The 17,292-nt window shown below is 43.7% G+C and overlaps 1 protein-coding gene across 1 annotated transcript in view; it reads right to left on the reverse strand.

Annotated features, from left to right (window-relative positions):
* Positions 1-17,292, reverse strand: part of ARPIN (actin related protein 2/3 complex inhibitor) — a 30,177-nt gene that overhangs the window by 5,777 nt on the left and 7,108 nt on the right. The window contains exons 2-4 of the mRNA XM_068275240.1: positions 16,594-16,669; positions 9,621-9,753; positions 5,299-5,505 (exon numbers count right to left, since the gene is read on the reverse strand). Of these exons, the coding sequence (XP_068131341.1) occupies positions 5,299-5,505; positions 9,621-9,753; positions 16,594-16,669 (416 nt within the window). The remainder of the gene's footprint in view (positions 1-5,298; positions 5,506-9,620; positions 9,754-16,593; positions 16,670-17,292) is intronic.

Consider the following 17,292-nt stretch of genomic DNA (forward strand, 5'->3'; position numbering starts at 1 on the left):
TGGTTACAAAATGAACACTGGAGACAAACTACAGTCCTACATCCACTGACCAAGTCAGATAACCAAAGAATCCTAAATTATAGCAATAAAGGTAATACTTCACAATCATAATCTACAAATATTAAATTATTGGGTAAAAGTCAAATTAGTTATTACACTCAGTATGCCTAGAAGAAAAAAACCTAACATAGTGATGTTAGCTACGAGTACTTAGCTACTCTTAATAGAAATTTAAATTAGATATCGCTGCCCCCGGCTGGGGAGGTTTAACTTACCTATGACGCCACCTATAGCTGATGCATTCCACTTGTGGTCCACGTAACTCCACTACTTCCTCCTTTAAACATGGAAGGTGGAACTAGTGGCGTTACATAGACAGGATAGGTAAGTTAACCCCATCTCTGCCGTGGGCAGCGCTATCTAATTTAGATTTCGATTGTGCGTCTCCTGTATTTTGTAGCTAACATCGCTAATGTAATGCCATCTACCAAGCATAATTTTTTAACAATACTTTATGATAATCAGCTTCTCTGATTAGTAATAGGCCATCATCATTACTTGTACAAGCAATTGTGCAACTTGCATTATTTATTTTGGTCTAGTATTATGATCGGTCCAGTGCTATGTGATCAAGCGAGTTCAAGGCCTAATATGTAAAGCTACACATATATACCATGTAACAAGTGACCACAGGTGTCTGTTGAGTCTGTATATATTAGGGTGGAATTTGGAGGAACGGGTGTTAACCACTTGAGGACCACAGTCTTTTCGCCCCTTAAGGACCAGAGCCTTTTTCTCCATTCAGACCACTGCAGCTTTCACGGTTTATTGTTCGGTCATACAACCTACCACCTAAAGGAATTTTACCTCCTTTTCTTGTCACTAATACAGCTTTCTTTTGGTGCTATTTGATTGCTGCTGTGAGTTTTACTTTTTATTATATTCATCAAAAAAGACATGAATTTTGTCAAAAAAAATGACTTTTTCAACTTGCTGTGCTGACATTTTTCAAATAAAGTAAAATTTCCTATACATTTGAGCGTGAAAGTTATTCTGCTACATGTCTTTGATAAAAAAAAAAACATTCAGTGTATATTTATTGGATTGGGTAAAAGTTATAGCGTTTACAAACTATGGTGCCAAAAGTGAATTTTCCCATTTTCAAGCATCTCTGACTTTTCTGCGCACCTGTCAGGTTTCATGAGGGGCTAAAATTCCAGGATAGTACAAATACCCCCCAAATGACCCCATTTTGGAAAGAAGACACCCCAAAGTATTCAGTGAGAGGCATGGTGAGTTCATAGAAGATTTTATTTTTTGTCACAAGTTAGCGGAAAATGACACTGTGACAAAAAAAAAAAAAAAAAAAAGTTTCCATTTCTTCTAACTTGCGACAAAAAAAAAAAAAAATCTGCCACGGACTCACTATGCTCCTCTCTGAATACCTTGAAGTGTCTACTTTCCAAAATGGGGTCATTTGTGGGGTGTGTTCACTGTCCTGGCATTTTGGGGGGTGCCTAATTGTAAGCACCCCTGTAAAGCCTAAAGATGCTCATTGGACTTTGGGCCCCTTAGCGCAGTTAGGCTGCAAAAAAGTGCCACACATGTGGTATTGCCGTACTCAGGAGAAGTAGTATAATGTGTTTTGGGGTGTATTTTTACACATACCCATGCTGGGTGGGAGAAATATCTCCGTAAATGACAATTGTTTTATTTTTTTTACACACAATTGTCTATTTATAGAGATATTTCTCCCACTCAGCATGGGTATGTGGAAAAATACACCCCAAAACACATTATACTACTTCTCCTGAGTACGGCGATACCACATGTGTGGCACTTTTTTGCAGCCTAACTGCGCTAAGGGGCCCAAAGTCCAATGAGTACCTTTAGGATTTCACAGGTCATTTTGAGAAATTTCGTTTCAAGACTACTCCTCACGGTTTAGGGCCCCTAAAATGCCAGGACATTATAGGAACCCCACAAATTACCCCATTTTAGAAAGAAGACACCCCAAGGTATTCCGTTAGGAGGATGGTGAGTTCATAGAAGATTTTTTTTTTGTCACAAGTTAGCGGAAAATGACACTTTGTGAAAAAAAAAATACATATCAATTTCCGCTAATTTGTGACAAAAAATAAAATCTTCTATGAACTCATCATACACCTAACAGAATACCTTGGGGTGTCTTTCTAAAATGGGGTCACTTGTGGAGTTCCTATACTGCCCTGGCATTTTAGGGGCCCTAAACCGTGAGGAGTAGTCTTGAACCCAAATGTCTCAAAATGACCTGTGAAATCCTAAAGGTACTCATTGGACTTTGGGCCCCTTAGCACAGTTAGGCTGCAAAAAAGTGTCACACATGTGGTATCGCCGTACTCAGAAGAAGTAGTATAATGTGTTTTGTGGTGTATTTTTACATATAACCATTCTGGGTGGGAGAAATATCTCTGTAAATGACACATTTTTGAATTTTTTTACACACAATTGTCCATTTACAGAGAGATTTATCCCACCCAGCATGGGTATGTGTAAAAATACACCACAAAACACATTATACTACTTCTCCTGAGTATGGCGATACCACATGTGTGACACTTTTTTGCAGCCTAGGTGCGCTAAGGGGCCCAATGTCCTATTCACAGGTCATTTTGAGGCATTTGTTTTCTAGACTACTAATCACGGTTTAGGGCCCCTAAAATGCCAGGGCAGTATAGGAACCCCACAAGTGACCCCATTTTAGAAAGAAGACACCCCAAGGTATTCCGTTAGGGGTATGGTGAGTTCATAGAAGATTTTATTTTTTGTCACAAGTTAGTGAAAAATGACACTTTGTGAAAAAAACAATAAAAATCCAATTTCCGCTAACTTTTGACAAAAAATAAAATCTTCTATGAACTCATCATACACCTAACAGAATACCTTGGGGTGTCTTCTTTCTAAAATGGGGTCACTTGTGGGGTTCCTATACTGCCCTGGCATTTTACGGCCCCAAAACTGTGAGTAGTCTGGAAACCAAATTTCTCAAAATGACTGTTCAGGGGTATAAGCATCTGCAAATTTTGATGACAGGTGGTCTATGAGGGGGCAAATTTTGTGGAACCGGTCATAAGCAGGGTGGCCTCTTAGATGACAGGATGTATTGGGCCTGATCTGATGGATAGGAGTGCTAGGGGGGTGACAGGAGGTGATTGATGGGTGTCTCAGGGGGCGGTTAAAGGGGAAAATAGATGCAATCAATGCACTGGGGAGGTGATCGGAAGGGGGTCTGAGGGGGATCTGAGGGTTTGGCCGAGTGATCAGGAGCCCACACGGGGCAAATTAGGGCCTGATCTGATGGGTAGGTGTGCTAGGGGGTGACAGGAGGTGATTGATGGGTGTCTCAAGGTGTGATTAGAGGGGGGAAATAGATGCAAGCAATGCACTAGCGAGGTGATCAGGGCTGGGGTCTGAGGGCGTTCTGAGGTGTGGGCGGGTGATTGGGTGCCCGCAAGGGGCAGATTAGGGTCTAATCTGATGGGTAACAGTGACAGGTGGTGATAGGGGGTGATTGATAGGTAATTAGTGGGTGTTTAGAGGAGAGAAGAGATGTAAACACTGTACTTGGGAGGTGATCTGATGTCGGATCTGCGGGCGATCTATTGGTGTGGGTGGGTGATCAGATTGCCCGCAAGGGGCAGGTTAGGGGCTGATTGATGGGTGGCAGTGACAGGGGGTGATTGATGGGTGGCAGTGACAGGGGGTGATTGATGGGTGATTGATAGGTGATTGACAGGTGATCAGTGGGTTATTACAGGGAATAACAGATGTAAATATTGCACTGGCGAATTGATAAGGGGGGGTCTGAGGGCAATCTGAGCGTGTGATTGGGTGCCCACAAGGGGCAGATTAGGGTCTAATCTGATGGGTAACAGTGACAGGTGGTGATAGGGGGTGATTGATGGGTAATTAGTGGGTGTTTAGAGGAGAGAAGAGATGTAAACACTGCACTTGGGAGGAGATCTGATGTCGGATCTGCGGGCGATCTATTGGTGTGGGTGGGTGATCAGATTGCCCGCAAGGGGCAGGTTAGGGGCTGATTGATGGGTGGCAGTGACAGGGGGTGATTGACGGGTGATCAGGGGGGATAGATGCATACAGTACATGGGGGGGGGGGTCTGGGGAGAATCTGAGGGGTGGGGGGGGGGTGATCAGGAGGGAGTAGGGGGCAGATTAGGGACTAAAAAAAAATATAGCGTTGACAGATAGTGACAGGGAGTGATTGATGGGTGATTAGGGGGGTGACTGGGTGCAAACAGTGGTCTGGGTGGTGGGCAGGGGGGGTCTGAGGGGTGCTGTGGGCGATCATGGGGCAGGGGGGGGGGGGGGGAGGGGAAATCAGTGTGCTTGGGTGCAGACTAGGGTGGCTGCAGCCTGCCCTGGTAGTCCCTCGGACACTGGGACCACCAGGGCAGGAGGCAGCCAGTATAATAGGCTTTGTATACATTACAAAGCCTATTATACCAAGTTCATGCGGCGATCCGGGTGCTAGTAACCCGCCGGCGCTTCCGAACGGCCGGCGGGTTACAGCGAACGGGGGGCGGAGCCAGTCCCCAGCGGCTGATTGCGTCACGAATGACGCGATCGCCGCATAGCAACACCCACAGCCGCCCCCGCCGATGGCCGTATTGCGGTCGTTTGGGCCCGGACTTTGCCGCCGCCCATCGGCTGGGGGCGGTCGGGAAGTGGTTAACTAGTTACCCATCAGGTTCGCTGGGTCATGGTCCTTGTGTGAACTGGCTGTTTTGCAACTTGATATTAAGAAGTGTGTGTGTGTTAGTACGTGCATTAAAGTGTACTTGTCATGGGAAAAAAAAAGCACAAGAAGTAAAAGATAGATACTTAAAGGACAACTGAGGCGAGAGGTATGTGGAGGCTGCCAAATGTATTTCTTTTTCGCCAGTTGAATGGTTATCCTGCGGATCCTCTGCCTCTAATACTTTTAGCCATAGACCCTGAACAAGCATGCAGCAGATCAGGTGTTTCTGACATTATTGTCAGATCTGACAAGATTAGCTGCATGCTTGTTTCTGGTGTGATTCAGACACTACAGCAGCAGGATAGCCAGGCAACTGTTATTGTTTGAAATTAAATAAATATGGCAGCCTCCATTTACTTCTCACTACAGTTGTCCTTTAGAGGAAAGTCTCTGGATAGTCCAGAGGCTTCCCCATCTTCTTCCACCAGGCTGATGAAAGCCAGAATGAATAGCATCCCATAGATCATCTCTTCACTTTATAGGAAAACATAAGAACATACACAAAAAAGGCCCATCTCCAATAGTCTTCACTCGTAACTTTTCACCAATCTCTAATTCCGTCTTCTCCATTTCAGATTCTGGGAGCCAGAAGGCCACAGCGTCTTTGGGGAGGAATCTTTCACTTATTTTCCCTAGCTCCTCTTTGTTGATGAGTTGCTTCAGCTCCTCTGTGGACAGTCTGTCCGTTTCACCTTTTGCTTCCACCTCTAGTGACAAAGTAAGGTAACAAATTATCATACTGGTAGTAGTCCTTTTAACCATTCCAAATCCAACTCATGTATTTCCCTGCCAACAATATGCCCTCTGGACTACCTTTCATTTCTTGGAATAAGATATTACTTACCAGGTAGCTGTGGAGGTTTTTCACTACAGTGCTTTTTCTTCTAGCAAGCACATCACATTACCCTTGCTGGCAAGCAGACAACTTTCTGCATTGCTTGCACAAGTAAGGAAGAACTCCACAGCTGCCTGTAAGTGGAGCATCACTTAGTGAGGGGGAGTTCGGTTTACAGAGACCATCATAGACATACTACGATTAAAGATGCTGCTGAGGCTATGCTTTTATCTTAAAGGACACCTCCTTAGCGTAATCCCGAGTCAGACTCGGAACGGAAATCCGCAGCTCAGATTGGTAATCACGTGCCCAAGTGAGTTATATGGATGATTTATTAGACTTATGTGGATGGACTTTCTAGGTTATCTTCATTTCTTAAACAGCAAAAAACAAGATGCACATGTTCTCCTTTAGTTTATCAGTAAGTAAAGGGACACTATTCTATACAGGGAGGCAACCACTACATCAGATCATTGCTGACTGTCCTGTTAACCTTTCTTTTAAGATCTAAGAGGAGCAAGTGACATTATCACTGAAGGCAGCAATGCCTATAGCAGCCTTGAAAAAGGAAAACAACGTGGCATCATTGTGTTACTGGAGAACCCTTGAGGATTTCAGGCAGACAAGCAGTAATAGGGATTTTTTTTCTTTTTGTTGTTCTCCATCCTGTTTGGGTGAAGTGTATTTACACACATAAAAAATGCATAAAGAGAGCCAACAAGGTGTTGCCCTCCCACAGCCGCTAATCCAACTAGCCCACTATGTATTTCAAGCATTCTGACAGGGTGGGGGTTGCGCTATCTGAACCACTTCTATAAAGGGAAATCTACTACTTCTGAGGAAAAGACAATCCTTTCATTTTAGCTGTATACATGGCAAGGATTCATGTCAAGCTTTACTACAGCATACTTACATATAAACACATAAATCAGAACTGTGATATATGACTTAGGACTGCAATATCTAGGTTAGCTGTCCCTTTTAGTAAACTATGTCTATTTCAACTTTAATTGTGTGCAGTATCTTCATTTTCAGTCATGTAACTTAATTGCAAGACGAGTTGTTGAGGAAGAGAAGCAAGTCCATTGTAGGTGACAACTCACAAAAAATCTCACTGTCAGTTTATTTGAACAAGACATAAGGATTCTTGGGTAGCCATAAATGGTTACGCCAAATACCCACTGCAAGATTGAATTGCTGGGAACTGCCAATGAATGCAGCATCCACAATTTTTACACAAAAGATCTTTAGTGAAAGGATGTAGACAACAGCAATAGCCCACAAGTAAATTGCCAATGATAGGATTGTTAAACGAAGAAGGATGCAGGAGAAAGTTCCATAGCCTTTAGCAAAAACATTAATGAAAGGTCTGTACACATGGGGCATGTTGAACAAGTTGATCCAATTTGATCCATCATGACTGTTTCAAAACGCATGAACATTGTCATACACTAACTGTCATTTACCAGTCTCCCCATAAAAGATAGTTACATGATCTCAAGTGGAACAATCGTTCATTTGTCATTTTGACAGATGAAATGTATGGGTATGGACCTTAAGACATGCCATCCCCAGCACCAAGTGTTAATTATTAGTACTGGCACTTCTGAAATGCTGCCAAGAGTATGGAACAAAGTCCACAGAGTCTGGCACCACCTTCAGTAAAAAATTAGCTCTTTATTGAAAACAAGACGTTTTCAATAAAGAGCTAATTTTTTACGAAAGGTGATGCCAGCCTCTGTGGACTTTGCATGTATTGGCCACTGATACCGTGACCCAAGGCTGTGGCACACCACAAGTCTTATTGAAATTGGGAGCTCCCCCACACTGGTGATTTTGCGTAAGAAGTATAGGCCTGCAAATTAGCCTCTCCAAAACAGCCTGCAATCAAACTACAAGACTTGGGGGAGAAAACATTTTAAAAAGCAGTTGTATATAATTTTAAAAAGAAAAAGCAAATGTGACATAGTTTTCTCTTATTTTTTTCGCTTTCTACCACAGTAACTAAATAAGGGGTGACTCGGCTAGCACCAATACAGTCCCATCCCCAAAAATTACCAGACCATGAATATAAATCCAGTTTGCATGAAAATGTCACATATGTTATATGTAGTTTGGAATTAGGCTAAACAAGTGCACTTCCTGCTGATTTTGACTGGCCTGATTCCAAGCTGCATACTATTTGCAGGCGAATGGAAAATATTACCATCTGATTGGCCCCATCTAATCAGAACAAGGCAGGTCCAGAAGCACAGGAACCACAGCAGCAAATAGGATTCTAGTACACTGTGCAGCTCTAGTTAAGTCCCATTGAGGGTGGAGTCCTGAAATAGGGAGCTCACAAGTCTTTTGTCATGATTGGCTTAAAGAGAACCAGTGGTGGTGGTGGTGGTGGTGGGGGGGGGGGGGGCAGATGCCTAATGACATGCCTCTGTGTCCCCACACCGCCGCTATCTGTCTCCCTCCGCTGCACTTTGGCCCCATGTGATTAGCGACAATATTTGTCGATATCTCTGAGGTAAACATAGGGGAGAGGGATTCCCAGTTTAAAACGCCCGCCATAGGCGTTCCTACAGGATTTCCAGAGCTGCCCTGCCGCCTCCCTGCATGCTGTGAATGAGAAACAGTCTCTCATTCCAGTGTTGTGACCCAAAGGTCACGAAAGTGAAAGTGGGCCAGTGTGGCCCACAGGAGCAGCGTTTTTTGCGGCTACCCGATCCATTCAGCCCCCCAGATCAAGTAGCCGACCTTTTATTTTTATTTTTTTTGTGAGCCCACCTACGGCTCATAACTGCACAAAGCCACCTACTGGTGGGAAATAAAAGTCCAAGACAATGCAGGTACATCGGACATCACCTGTAGGTGAAGCAGGAAGACCGCTACAGTATAATTAAATACTGCCACCAGCAGGTGAAACAAAACTTTGCATAATTCCTTTCACCTGTGTACACCAGTGCTGTTTGGCCCTTCAAAACTGGCTGGGCACACCAAGATTTTTTTTGCATTAGCCAAAGCTGTGGGGACTTCCCATTCCATTTTTATGACAATATTTTCCTGCAACCCTATAAACTTACAAATGTCAAAACCATAAGGGCTTTCCAAAGTACACACAGAAACTGCTGTAGCCAGACTTCCCTTTGCTCCTCAGAGGAAAAAAAAAACCCAAAAACTATAAGTCAGATCTAAACCGGTTGCAGGAATTGGGAAGTTGTAACTTATGCATTTTGTTGGAAATTTCACAATTCATAAATATGCACCTTTGTGTCTTAACTAATAGCTTTAATTTTCTATGAACGTCACAGATTGTCCAGCAAGCTCAAGGTGAACCAGAACTCCTACAAACGTGTAAGGGGCTAAAAAGGGCTAAAAACACTATGCAAAACAGTCATTTGCCTTCTTAAAACAGAAGGTATTTGCGATTATTTAGGTCGGTGTGAGAATATGAGGTCTCCCACAATGCATCACTACTGAATATGCTAATCATCCCTTTGTTGCCTTTGTAAGCTAAACACATCTCCAGAAAGCTGGAATGCAATGATGCATCAGCTTGTTATTAGTACTAAAAACAAATTAGTGTGGTTCTGTACAATTAACAAGCTCACAAATCATTGCATTCCAGTGGTTCTGGAGTTGTGTTTAGCTATCAGGGGACAACAAAGGGATGATTTGCATATTCAGCAGTGATGCACTGTGGGCCACTCAGAGCTCATTCCAAACTGATTAAATCACAAATACTCTATGTTTTAAGAAGGCACATTTCTGTTTTCTATGAAAGGGAACCATACTTACCCCAGTGGACGCAGGACAAATGCTATTGTGATTAGTTCAGACTGAGCTGTTGTGGTCCTATATGCAAATTAAGGAAAGCATGACTGAATGGCCCACCAGGCTAGCTCCTGTGGCAAATATGTTGGGGTTTGCCAACTATACTGTATAAACACATTTTATGGCAATTTATGATTAAAATGAATCAAATGTAATACCTACTGAAAGAAGACATGAGGAAGCCAGTGTTCACCTTCTTTGTGTCACTGAAGTTAGGCTCAATTTCATTTCCTTTACTGTCAAACTTTCTACGATGTATCCTATCAGGCCTCAGGTACAGGATATACCAGCGTTCCTAGCACCAAAAACAGAACTATTTAATACAGACCAGCAATTCAACAACATACATTTTAGCGTGTGGATAGCATGTTTTGTGGCAAACAGTTAAGCAATAACTAGGAATAGAACCAGCTCCATGTACAATATATTGCTTGGATCATATATTGGCTTTAATCATTTTTCTTTTATGTTATTCCTTTTATATAAAACACAATATATTAGAACGTGAACATGCAATTTTAACAAATTTACAGTATTTCATGTACATAAAATGGTATTTGATGCCCATTTCACAAAGTAACGACTCTCTTGAGAGCCATTGAACAGCCTAAAATGTTATTAACCTGATACCCTCTATACTGGTGATGGCCAACCTTGGCACTACCGCTGTGGTGGAACTACAAGTCCCATGAGGCATTGCAATAATCTGACAGCTCTAAGCATAACTTAGGGAGGCAGAGGCATGATGGGATTTGTAGTTTTGTTACAGCTGGAGTGCCAAGGTTAGACATCACTGTAATACCTTTCTATTTATTGTTGTTTGTCACAGTTTCAAAGCCACACACAAAAAAGAAGAAAAGGTCACGTGCAGTACACAATCGCTTTGTGATGAAAAAACGAAAAAAGAGTAACAATATCACACAGTGAAGTGTGCAATTCTAATAATTAGGCTCAAGTTAGTAGTAGGCAGTGTAGTAATTTCTCTCACCCATTAAAGCGTTTTGGAAGCCAGGAGAGATAGCAGAGGACTTTTACTCTGAAATTCTTGTATAGCCCAAAGTCGAATGACCATATGGTATACTTGTCAGTGGCGCCATTGCACGCTGTTAAATTCTACATAACTCATGTGTGGCGCGTAAAAAGGTTAAATACCTGTCAATTGATAACTTTCCCAGTAAACAGCTGCAGTCATGTGACCACTGTTCAGCTGTCCCCTTTCAAAATCGATGATGTGCTGAACCACAATGCCTTGTGGAAGGGAGGACATGGTCCCCCTCCCCCAAAGAAAAAAACTTAAAAGGTTACTGCAGCCTGATGCTGCTTGAACAAGCTGTTGCCTGTTACCTCTCCATTCCATGAAGCAGTGCATGCTGCTTATGTAACAACATGTACATACAGGAATTGCCCTAAAACTGCTGCCTAAAACAATCTGTACAGATTATTTCAAGTAAAATACCGGTAAGTCTAAATTTTGCACCAAGTTTTAGAATTCCAACATGTTTTTTAACTGGGTTATGGAGTCGGTACAAAAATCATCCAAGTACGACTCCTCAGTTTATAAACCCACTAACTCCAGGTACCCAAAGTTGGCCGTCCGTTTCAGCTCTTGCTAGATTTGGTACTGCAGACACAAGTGCAAGTATTTGCATCTATTTATTGGCTGACAGGCTGTCTGTGGACCAATTTAAATGGCAAGTTGCTGTCTTGGAGTAATCATTTGCTTTGTGTTTGACACGGTTTCCTGTCCTGGGAGTACCAGTTTTCATGTTATACTGTAGCTACAAAGCTCAAAGAAGGTCTCAAGTACAGTCAGGGAGTGAGTAAAAATCTCAGCAACGAATCAGGAGGTTGCACCCCACAATCTGTTGCTGGGTGGTGCTCCTAATCTCTAGAACAAATCTAATCTGCAAATCATCGATTCCTGAAAAAAGTCTTCATCATAAAACTGAAGGGAAAGAAAAACAGTATTGCAGATAACAGCCATTTTTCAATTACTGGTCAGAGTATAAAAACAGACTGCTCCACTTCCTCAGCTATTTATAAATAGTTACTGTGGAAAAATATCTTCTATGTCGGAGCAGTTCCTATTTCAGATCCAGTGGAAGAAAATAGAATTACCAGCATTAAAGGCATCAGATGGGCTTGTGTGTTATTTGTGAACCAAGAATCGGCTGTGTTGTTTACGCTCGTTCACAACTGTCAGCCTTCATTAGACATGTCTGAGAACAGGCTGCCAAATCCTCCACAAATGTCTTCAGAGATGGAGAGGATTTCTTGCAAGTGAAAAAAATAAACAGACATATGTACTGCGCGAAACACGCTATCTGAAATGTGACAATCCAACCGCCTCTGCTCTGACTCTACTCTAAATGCCGTGGAAACAGACATCAGCTTTCTGTGTGTGCTCATCCTGCCTCAATACTAACATGACTTGCTAGCAAGATCACTACAGTGTTCTCCCCAGGCTCTTTTAGCCGGGTGGTCCACCCGGTTAGTTTTGGTGAGCACCTGGCTATCATCGGCTCACCGTCTCCTCTGCTGTAAGCAGAATTGTGCAGAGAAGTGCAGGCACTCATTGCGCCCCACCAGGCTTTTTTTTCATGCCACCCGGCTACTTTTTCATGCCACCCAGCTGGAAAAAAATTATGTGGAGAACATTGCACTAATACAAATTATTTGTATATATATATATTATTTACTGCTCTAAAAAGGGATTTTTGTCAAACAACAAAAAACAGACAAATCTGTTAGGGCTTATTTCCACTGGAAGCCCAGGCTTTTTCCAATTCGGCCTTGGCTCCCGTTCTGCCATCTGGACGGCAAGCCTTGTTACAAATAGGCAGCGTTTCCCTGTGCAGCTCACAAGTGGGGAAACGCTGTTAATCTGTACAAAGGGGGGGGGGATGTATAAACAAAACTAAACAAAACAAAAACATCATACATATCCTAAAATCTGCTGCATCTTTAAATTCTTAGGCAGTGGTGATCCAAAATGCTGTCAACAAGTCAGTACTCTTTACAATGACAAATGAGTCCTGTTTCCCAGTCTGTAAGGTATCATCTAGAGCCTTAATGGCAGCCAGCCTTGTGCCAGCTACAAGAGAAGACAAATACTGTATTCAACTTTTGACGGTTGACCCCAGCTAATAGTGTTCAGCCTGTGTCTTGGATTTTTTTTATATCTTAACCACTTCCCAACTGAGGGGTTTTACCCCTTCAGCATCCGAGCAATTTTCTCCTTTCAGCGCTACATTCATTCCCCTATAACTTCATCATTACTTATCACAATGAAATGAACTATATCTTGTTTTTTTCGCCACCAATTAGGCTTTCTTTAGGTGGGACATTATGCCAAGAATTATTTTATTCTAAATGTGTTTTAATGGGAAAATAGGAAAACATTTGGGAAAAAAAACATTTTTCAGTTTTCCGCCATTATAGTTTTTAAATAAGGCATGCTACTGTCATTAAAATCCATGAAATGTATTTGCCCATTTGTCCCGGTTATAAAACTGTTTAAATTATGTCCCTATCACAATGTTTGGCGCCAATATTTTATTTGGAAATAAAGGTGCATTTTTTTCAGTTTTGCGTCCATCCCTAATTACAAGCCCATAGTTTATAAAGTAACAGTGTGGTACCCTCCTGACATAAATATTTAAAAAGTTCAGTCTAGGGCTGAACGGTTCGGCGGTTTTAAACCGTAACCGCGATTCCTGCAAAGACGATACAGGGATCGTCAGTACCTACGGTTTTCCAGGCACCAGCTGTGCTTGTCCGTGCGGCTCCGCCTACCACCGCCGTCATACCATGAAGATGCAGTGATTGGCAGAAGCTGAGCCTACTCTGTACAGCTCCGCCTACGCTGCGGGCTCCCTGATGCTCAGAGCGGATTTTCTTTTGTCATGTGATCCGCTTCCTCCGGTGCCTTTTGTAGTATCAGTGTCTCATGCACCACTTAATCATCGGAGACCTCTTCTCTGTGAGCCTCCAGGTCTGTCGGCAGTGTAGTTGTTTCACTAGCTAAGCTGCTCCACTCCCCAAGTTACATTTTTGCGTCTTCAATAGTACGGAAGGCGGGCAGACGGTCTGCCTGTCCCAGCTTCCAATGCAGTTTACTGTTGCTTAGGTCCTGTAATCTGTCTCCCCCTGACTCTCTTATCTACCAACTTGCCGGAGTTCTGGCTTCTCTGCCTCCTAACCTGATGCGTCTCCCAGTGCGCACACAGACCTACTGATCTGCGGCGACATCACACAGGACAGTACAGCTCCAGCTCTGGAGTAAGGGGTTAGGAGATTACTAGTCAGCTGTAATCAGCTGCCCTAATCATCTGTAAAGCTGCCGGGGATCCCATAGACTTCAGAAACAGAGCTGTTTAGCAGCGTTGGGCTGTAAACCAAGCTGTAAATCAATTATAACTCGGATGCATTCCTCTGAAGTGGTGATGCCTGTCTTGTCCTGGCCTTACTTTCAAACTGCTCTCCAGGTAATTAAATGGGCTGTTTTCTCCTCCACTCTGATCTTTTCCATAGTTATCTCACCTACTCCTCTGCTTTATTGCAACAAAACTTAAACACCCTGCTTATATTTACTTAGTGAGACTGGATCACCATTTACTGTTCATTAATTTCATTGCCGATTGTCCTCTGCAAAACGCCAGCAAACAGATTATTTAAGCGGCTCGTGGCTAGTGGAAAAGGGAGCTAATGCTCCATCCGCGTACTGTGCTTGGGGATGGGAAGGGAATGTTACATCTGGCTACTTTGATTTGAGTACTACCAACAGTTGAGGTGGGGCTAAGGGGAAGGCATACTGGCTATGTAGAGCTGGGGTGGGTGAAAGGGGGCGAAGAAGTGCTTAATTTTTTGGGGGGGCCCAACTAAAATTTTGCTATGGGGCCCCATGGTTTCTAGCTACGCCCCTGCACCACACTGTTAGTACACTACTTAATCAGCTAGGCTACTAGGATTAGAGTCCTTCCTTAAGGTCTCTGAGACTCAGCACTGGCCTGTCAGTCACTGTTCAGCCAGTCATCAAGCCTGAAACTAGGCACAATTTTTATTGGCTAGGATTAATAACAGCTTCACAATGTTACTGCAGTAACATTTACAAAAATGACAGAAAATGACATCATACTATCAATTAGATAGTATGATGTCATTTTCTGACAATGCATTTTTGCAAATGTTACTGTACATTGTAAATTTAGTACTAAAGCTTGATTTTGAAGAAAATCGTGAATCGAATCGAAATCGCAATTTCTGGCAGAAATCGTGCAATTCAATCTTTTCCTAAAATCGTTCAGGCCTAGTTCAGTCCCTAAGGTAACTATTTATGTATTTTTTTTTAATTGTAAATTTTTCTTTTTTTTAATTACAAAAAAAAAAAAAAAAATGGGGAATGTGGGAGGTAATGAGTTAATTTTTTTCTGTATAAGTAATGTATGTGTATGTGAAAAATAGTTTAGGGTGTAGTTTTACTATTTGGCCACAAGATGGCAACAGTAATGCGACCTCCAAGCGTCCTTCCTGACGCTCGGAGGAAGTATAAAGAGGCTGGGATTTTTTTTTTCTTTTACAATGATCGCGCTGCTCAGCGGAAAGCAGCCGATCATTGCTGGGGGCAGAGATCAACGAACGGGAATGTATTTTCCCGTTCATTGATCTCCGGGCGAGCGGGCAGTGGCGTGATTACCAGCGGGAGTGCGAGCGGGAGCGCGGACAGCGGCAGCACCGGCGGGGGGTGCGTATATCTACGCTCCGGGCGGGGAAGTGAAGTCCAAAGGAGCGTAGATATACTGTACGCGGGCGGGGAACTAGTTAAAGCAGTTGTAATTTAAGGCTGTGGAAAGAAGTGGGGTGGTGGTAACAGGTTAAGCAAGTTATGATTAGGGATTAGAGATGGCCCGAACCTCCGATATTATGTTCGCGAACCTCCCGCGAAAGTTCGGTTCGCGCAAACTTTCACGAACCGCAATAAACTTCAATGGGGAGGCGAACTTGGAAAACTAGAAAAATGTATGCTGGCCACAAAAGTGATGGAAAAGATGTTTCAAGGGGTCTAACACCTGGAGGGGGGCATGGCGGAGTGGGATACACGCCAAAAGTCCCCGGGCAAAATCTGGATTTGACGCAAAGCAGCGTTTTAAGGGCAGAAATCACATTGAATGCTAAATTGCAGGCCTAAAGTGCTTTAAAACATCTTGCATGTGTATACATCAATCAGGTTGTGTAGTGTACTGCTTCACACTGACACACCAAACTCACTGTGTAACGCACCACAAACAGCTGTTTGCGTAGTGACAGCCGTGCTGGACTGGTGGGCACCATGGCCAGAGTGCAGGCGATAGCGGTTTTCCAGCCCATATGGTCGCCGGGCTGAGGTAGCCGAATGACAGAACAGTGACTGTCCAGCTGATCAAATTTGGTCTGTCCACAATGAAGCAACGAACTTATCATTGGAGATTAGCTCTCAAAAGAGCTGTTGAGGGGTGCTTTTTTAGCAATAACAATCAGTCAGGAGCAGGTTAACAAGCCTACAAGAGCCTAACTAAGCTTTCCCTATGAGAGTCTACAGCAGCTATTCCTTCACTAATTACTGCAGGCACACGAGTGAGTCCACTGCCTGACGCTGCCTGCCTTTTATAAGGGGGGTGGGGCTCCAGGAGGGAGTGTAGCCTAATTGGCTACAATGTGCCTGCTAACTGTGATGTAGAGGGTCAAAGTTGACCCTCATGATGCACTATGGGGGCGAACCAATCTTCCGGAAAAGTTCCCGATTTGCCACGATCGCGAACCACGGAAGTTTGCCGGTGAACCGTTCGGGCCATCTCTATTAGGGATGTCACAAACTGTTGATGGCGAACAGTCTCTGTGTAGCTCTCCCGGGGGGCTACTTTTGGGTCAAAAAGCTCCATCAGTAGTGTGCAGGCACTGGCCCAATGGTACGTGTTCTCGATCACACACTCTCTGGGCACGCACTTCCAGGCCAGCGCACTTCTGATGGACCTCGCTGACCTGGAAGTAGCCCAAGGTAGCTACACAGCGACTAGCTGCCAGCGAACAGTTCGTGACATCCCTAGTTACCTGTATGTTATATACAAACTCAATCAGCTTTACTGCTATGTCTCCTCACCTTTTTCCCTTTAGCGTCTGTGATAGCATGGCGAGAGAAGTCTACCAATGATCCTTCCAAGAGAACACCGTGTCCACTAAAGACAGAACCCAGACAACTCATGTTAGTATAATACATTTCTTTTAAAGGTTACATGAGGCAAATAACATGATAGCAGATTTACTTACCTGGGGCTTCCTCCAGCCTCTACAAGCCTCTGTGTCCCTGCAGTTCCACCTTCAGCCACTGCTCTGTGGTCCACTCTCTAGCTGAAAACCTTCTGCACAGCCACAATATAGCCTGAGCAGAACGCTCCTGGCTACGGGAGAATGATGGCTGCTACAGAGGGGACCCCAGAAAAGTGGTTGCAGGTGGAACAATGGCGAGAGACACAAAGGCTCCTAGGGCTGGAGGAAGCCCCGGGTATTCTTTAAAGAAAAATCTTATAACAAAAAAAAGTGCCCCTGGGGGGTTTACTTACCTCGGGAGGGGGAAGCCTCTGGATCCTATAGAGGCTTCCCCCATCCTCCTTCGTCCTACGATGGTCTTGTTGAGTCCCTCCGAAGCCACAGCCAACAATCTGTCAGGCTGTGGCACAGGCGCAGTAGCACCTGCAATATTTACCTTCCCGGCGCAGGCGCAGTTCTCGATAAGGCGGAAATATACCATCCCAGTTGGGTTCGCTCTACTGCGCAGACGCAAGCCGCCTGCGCAGCAGAC

Source organism: Hyperolius riggenbachi, chromosome 3, assembly GCF_040937935.1.
Source record: "Hyperolius riggenbachi isolate aHypRig1 chromosome 3, aHypRig1.pri, whole genome shotgun sequence".
Taxonomy (NCBI): Eukaryota; Metazoa; Chordata; class Amphibia; order Anura; family Hyperoliidae; genus Hyperolius; species Hyperolius riggenbachi.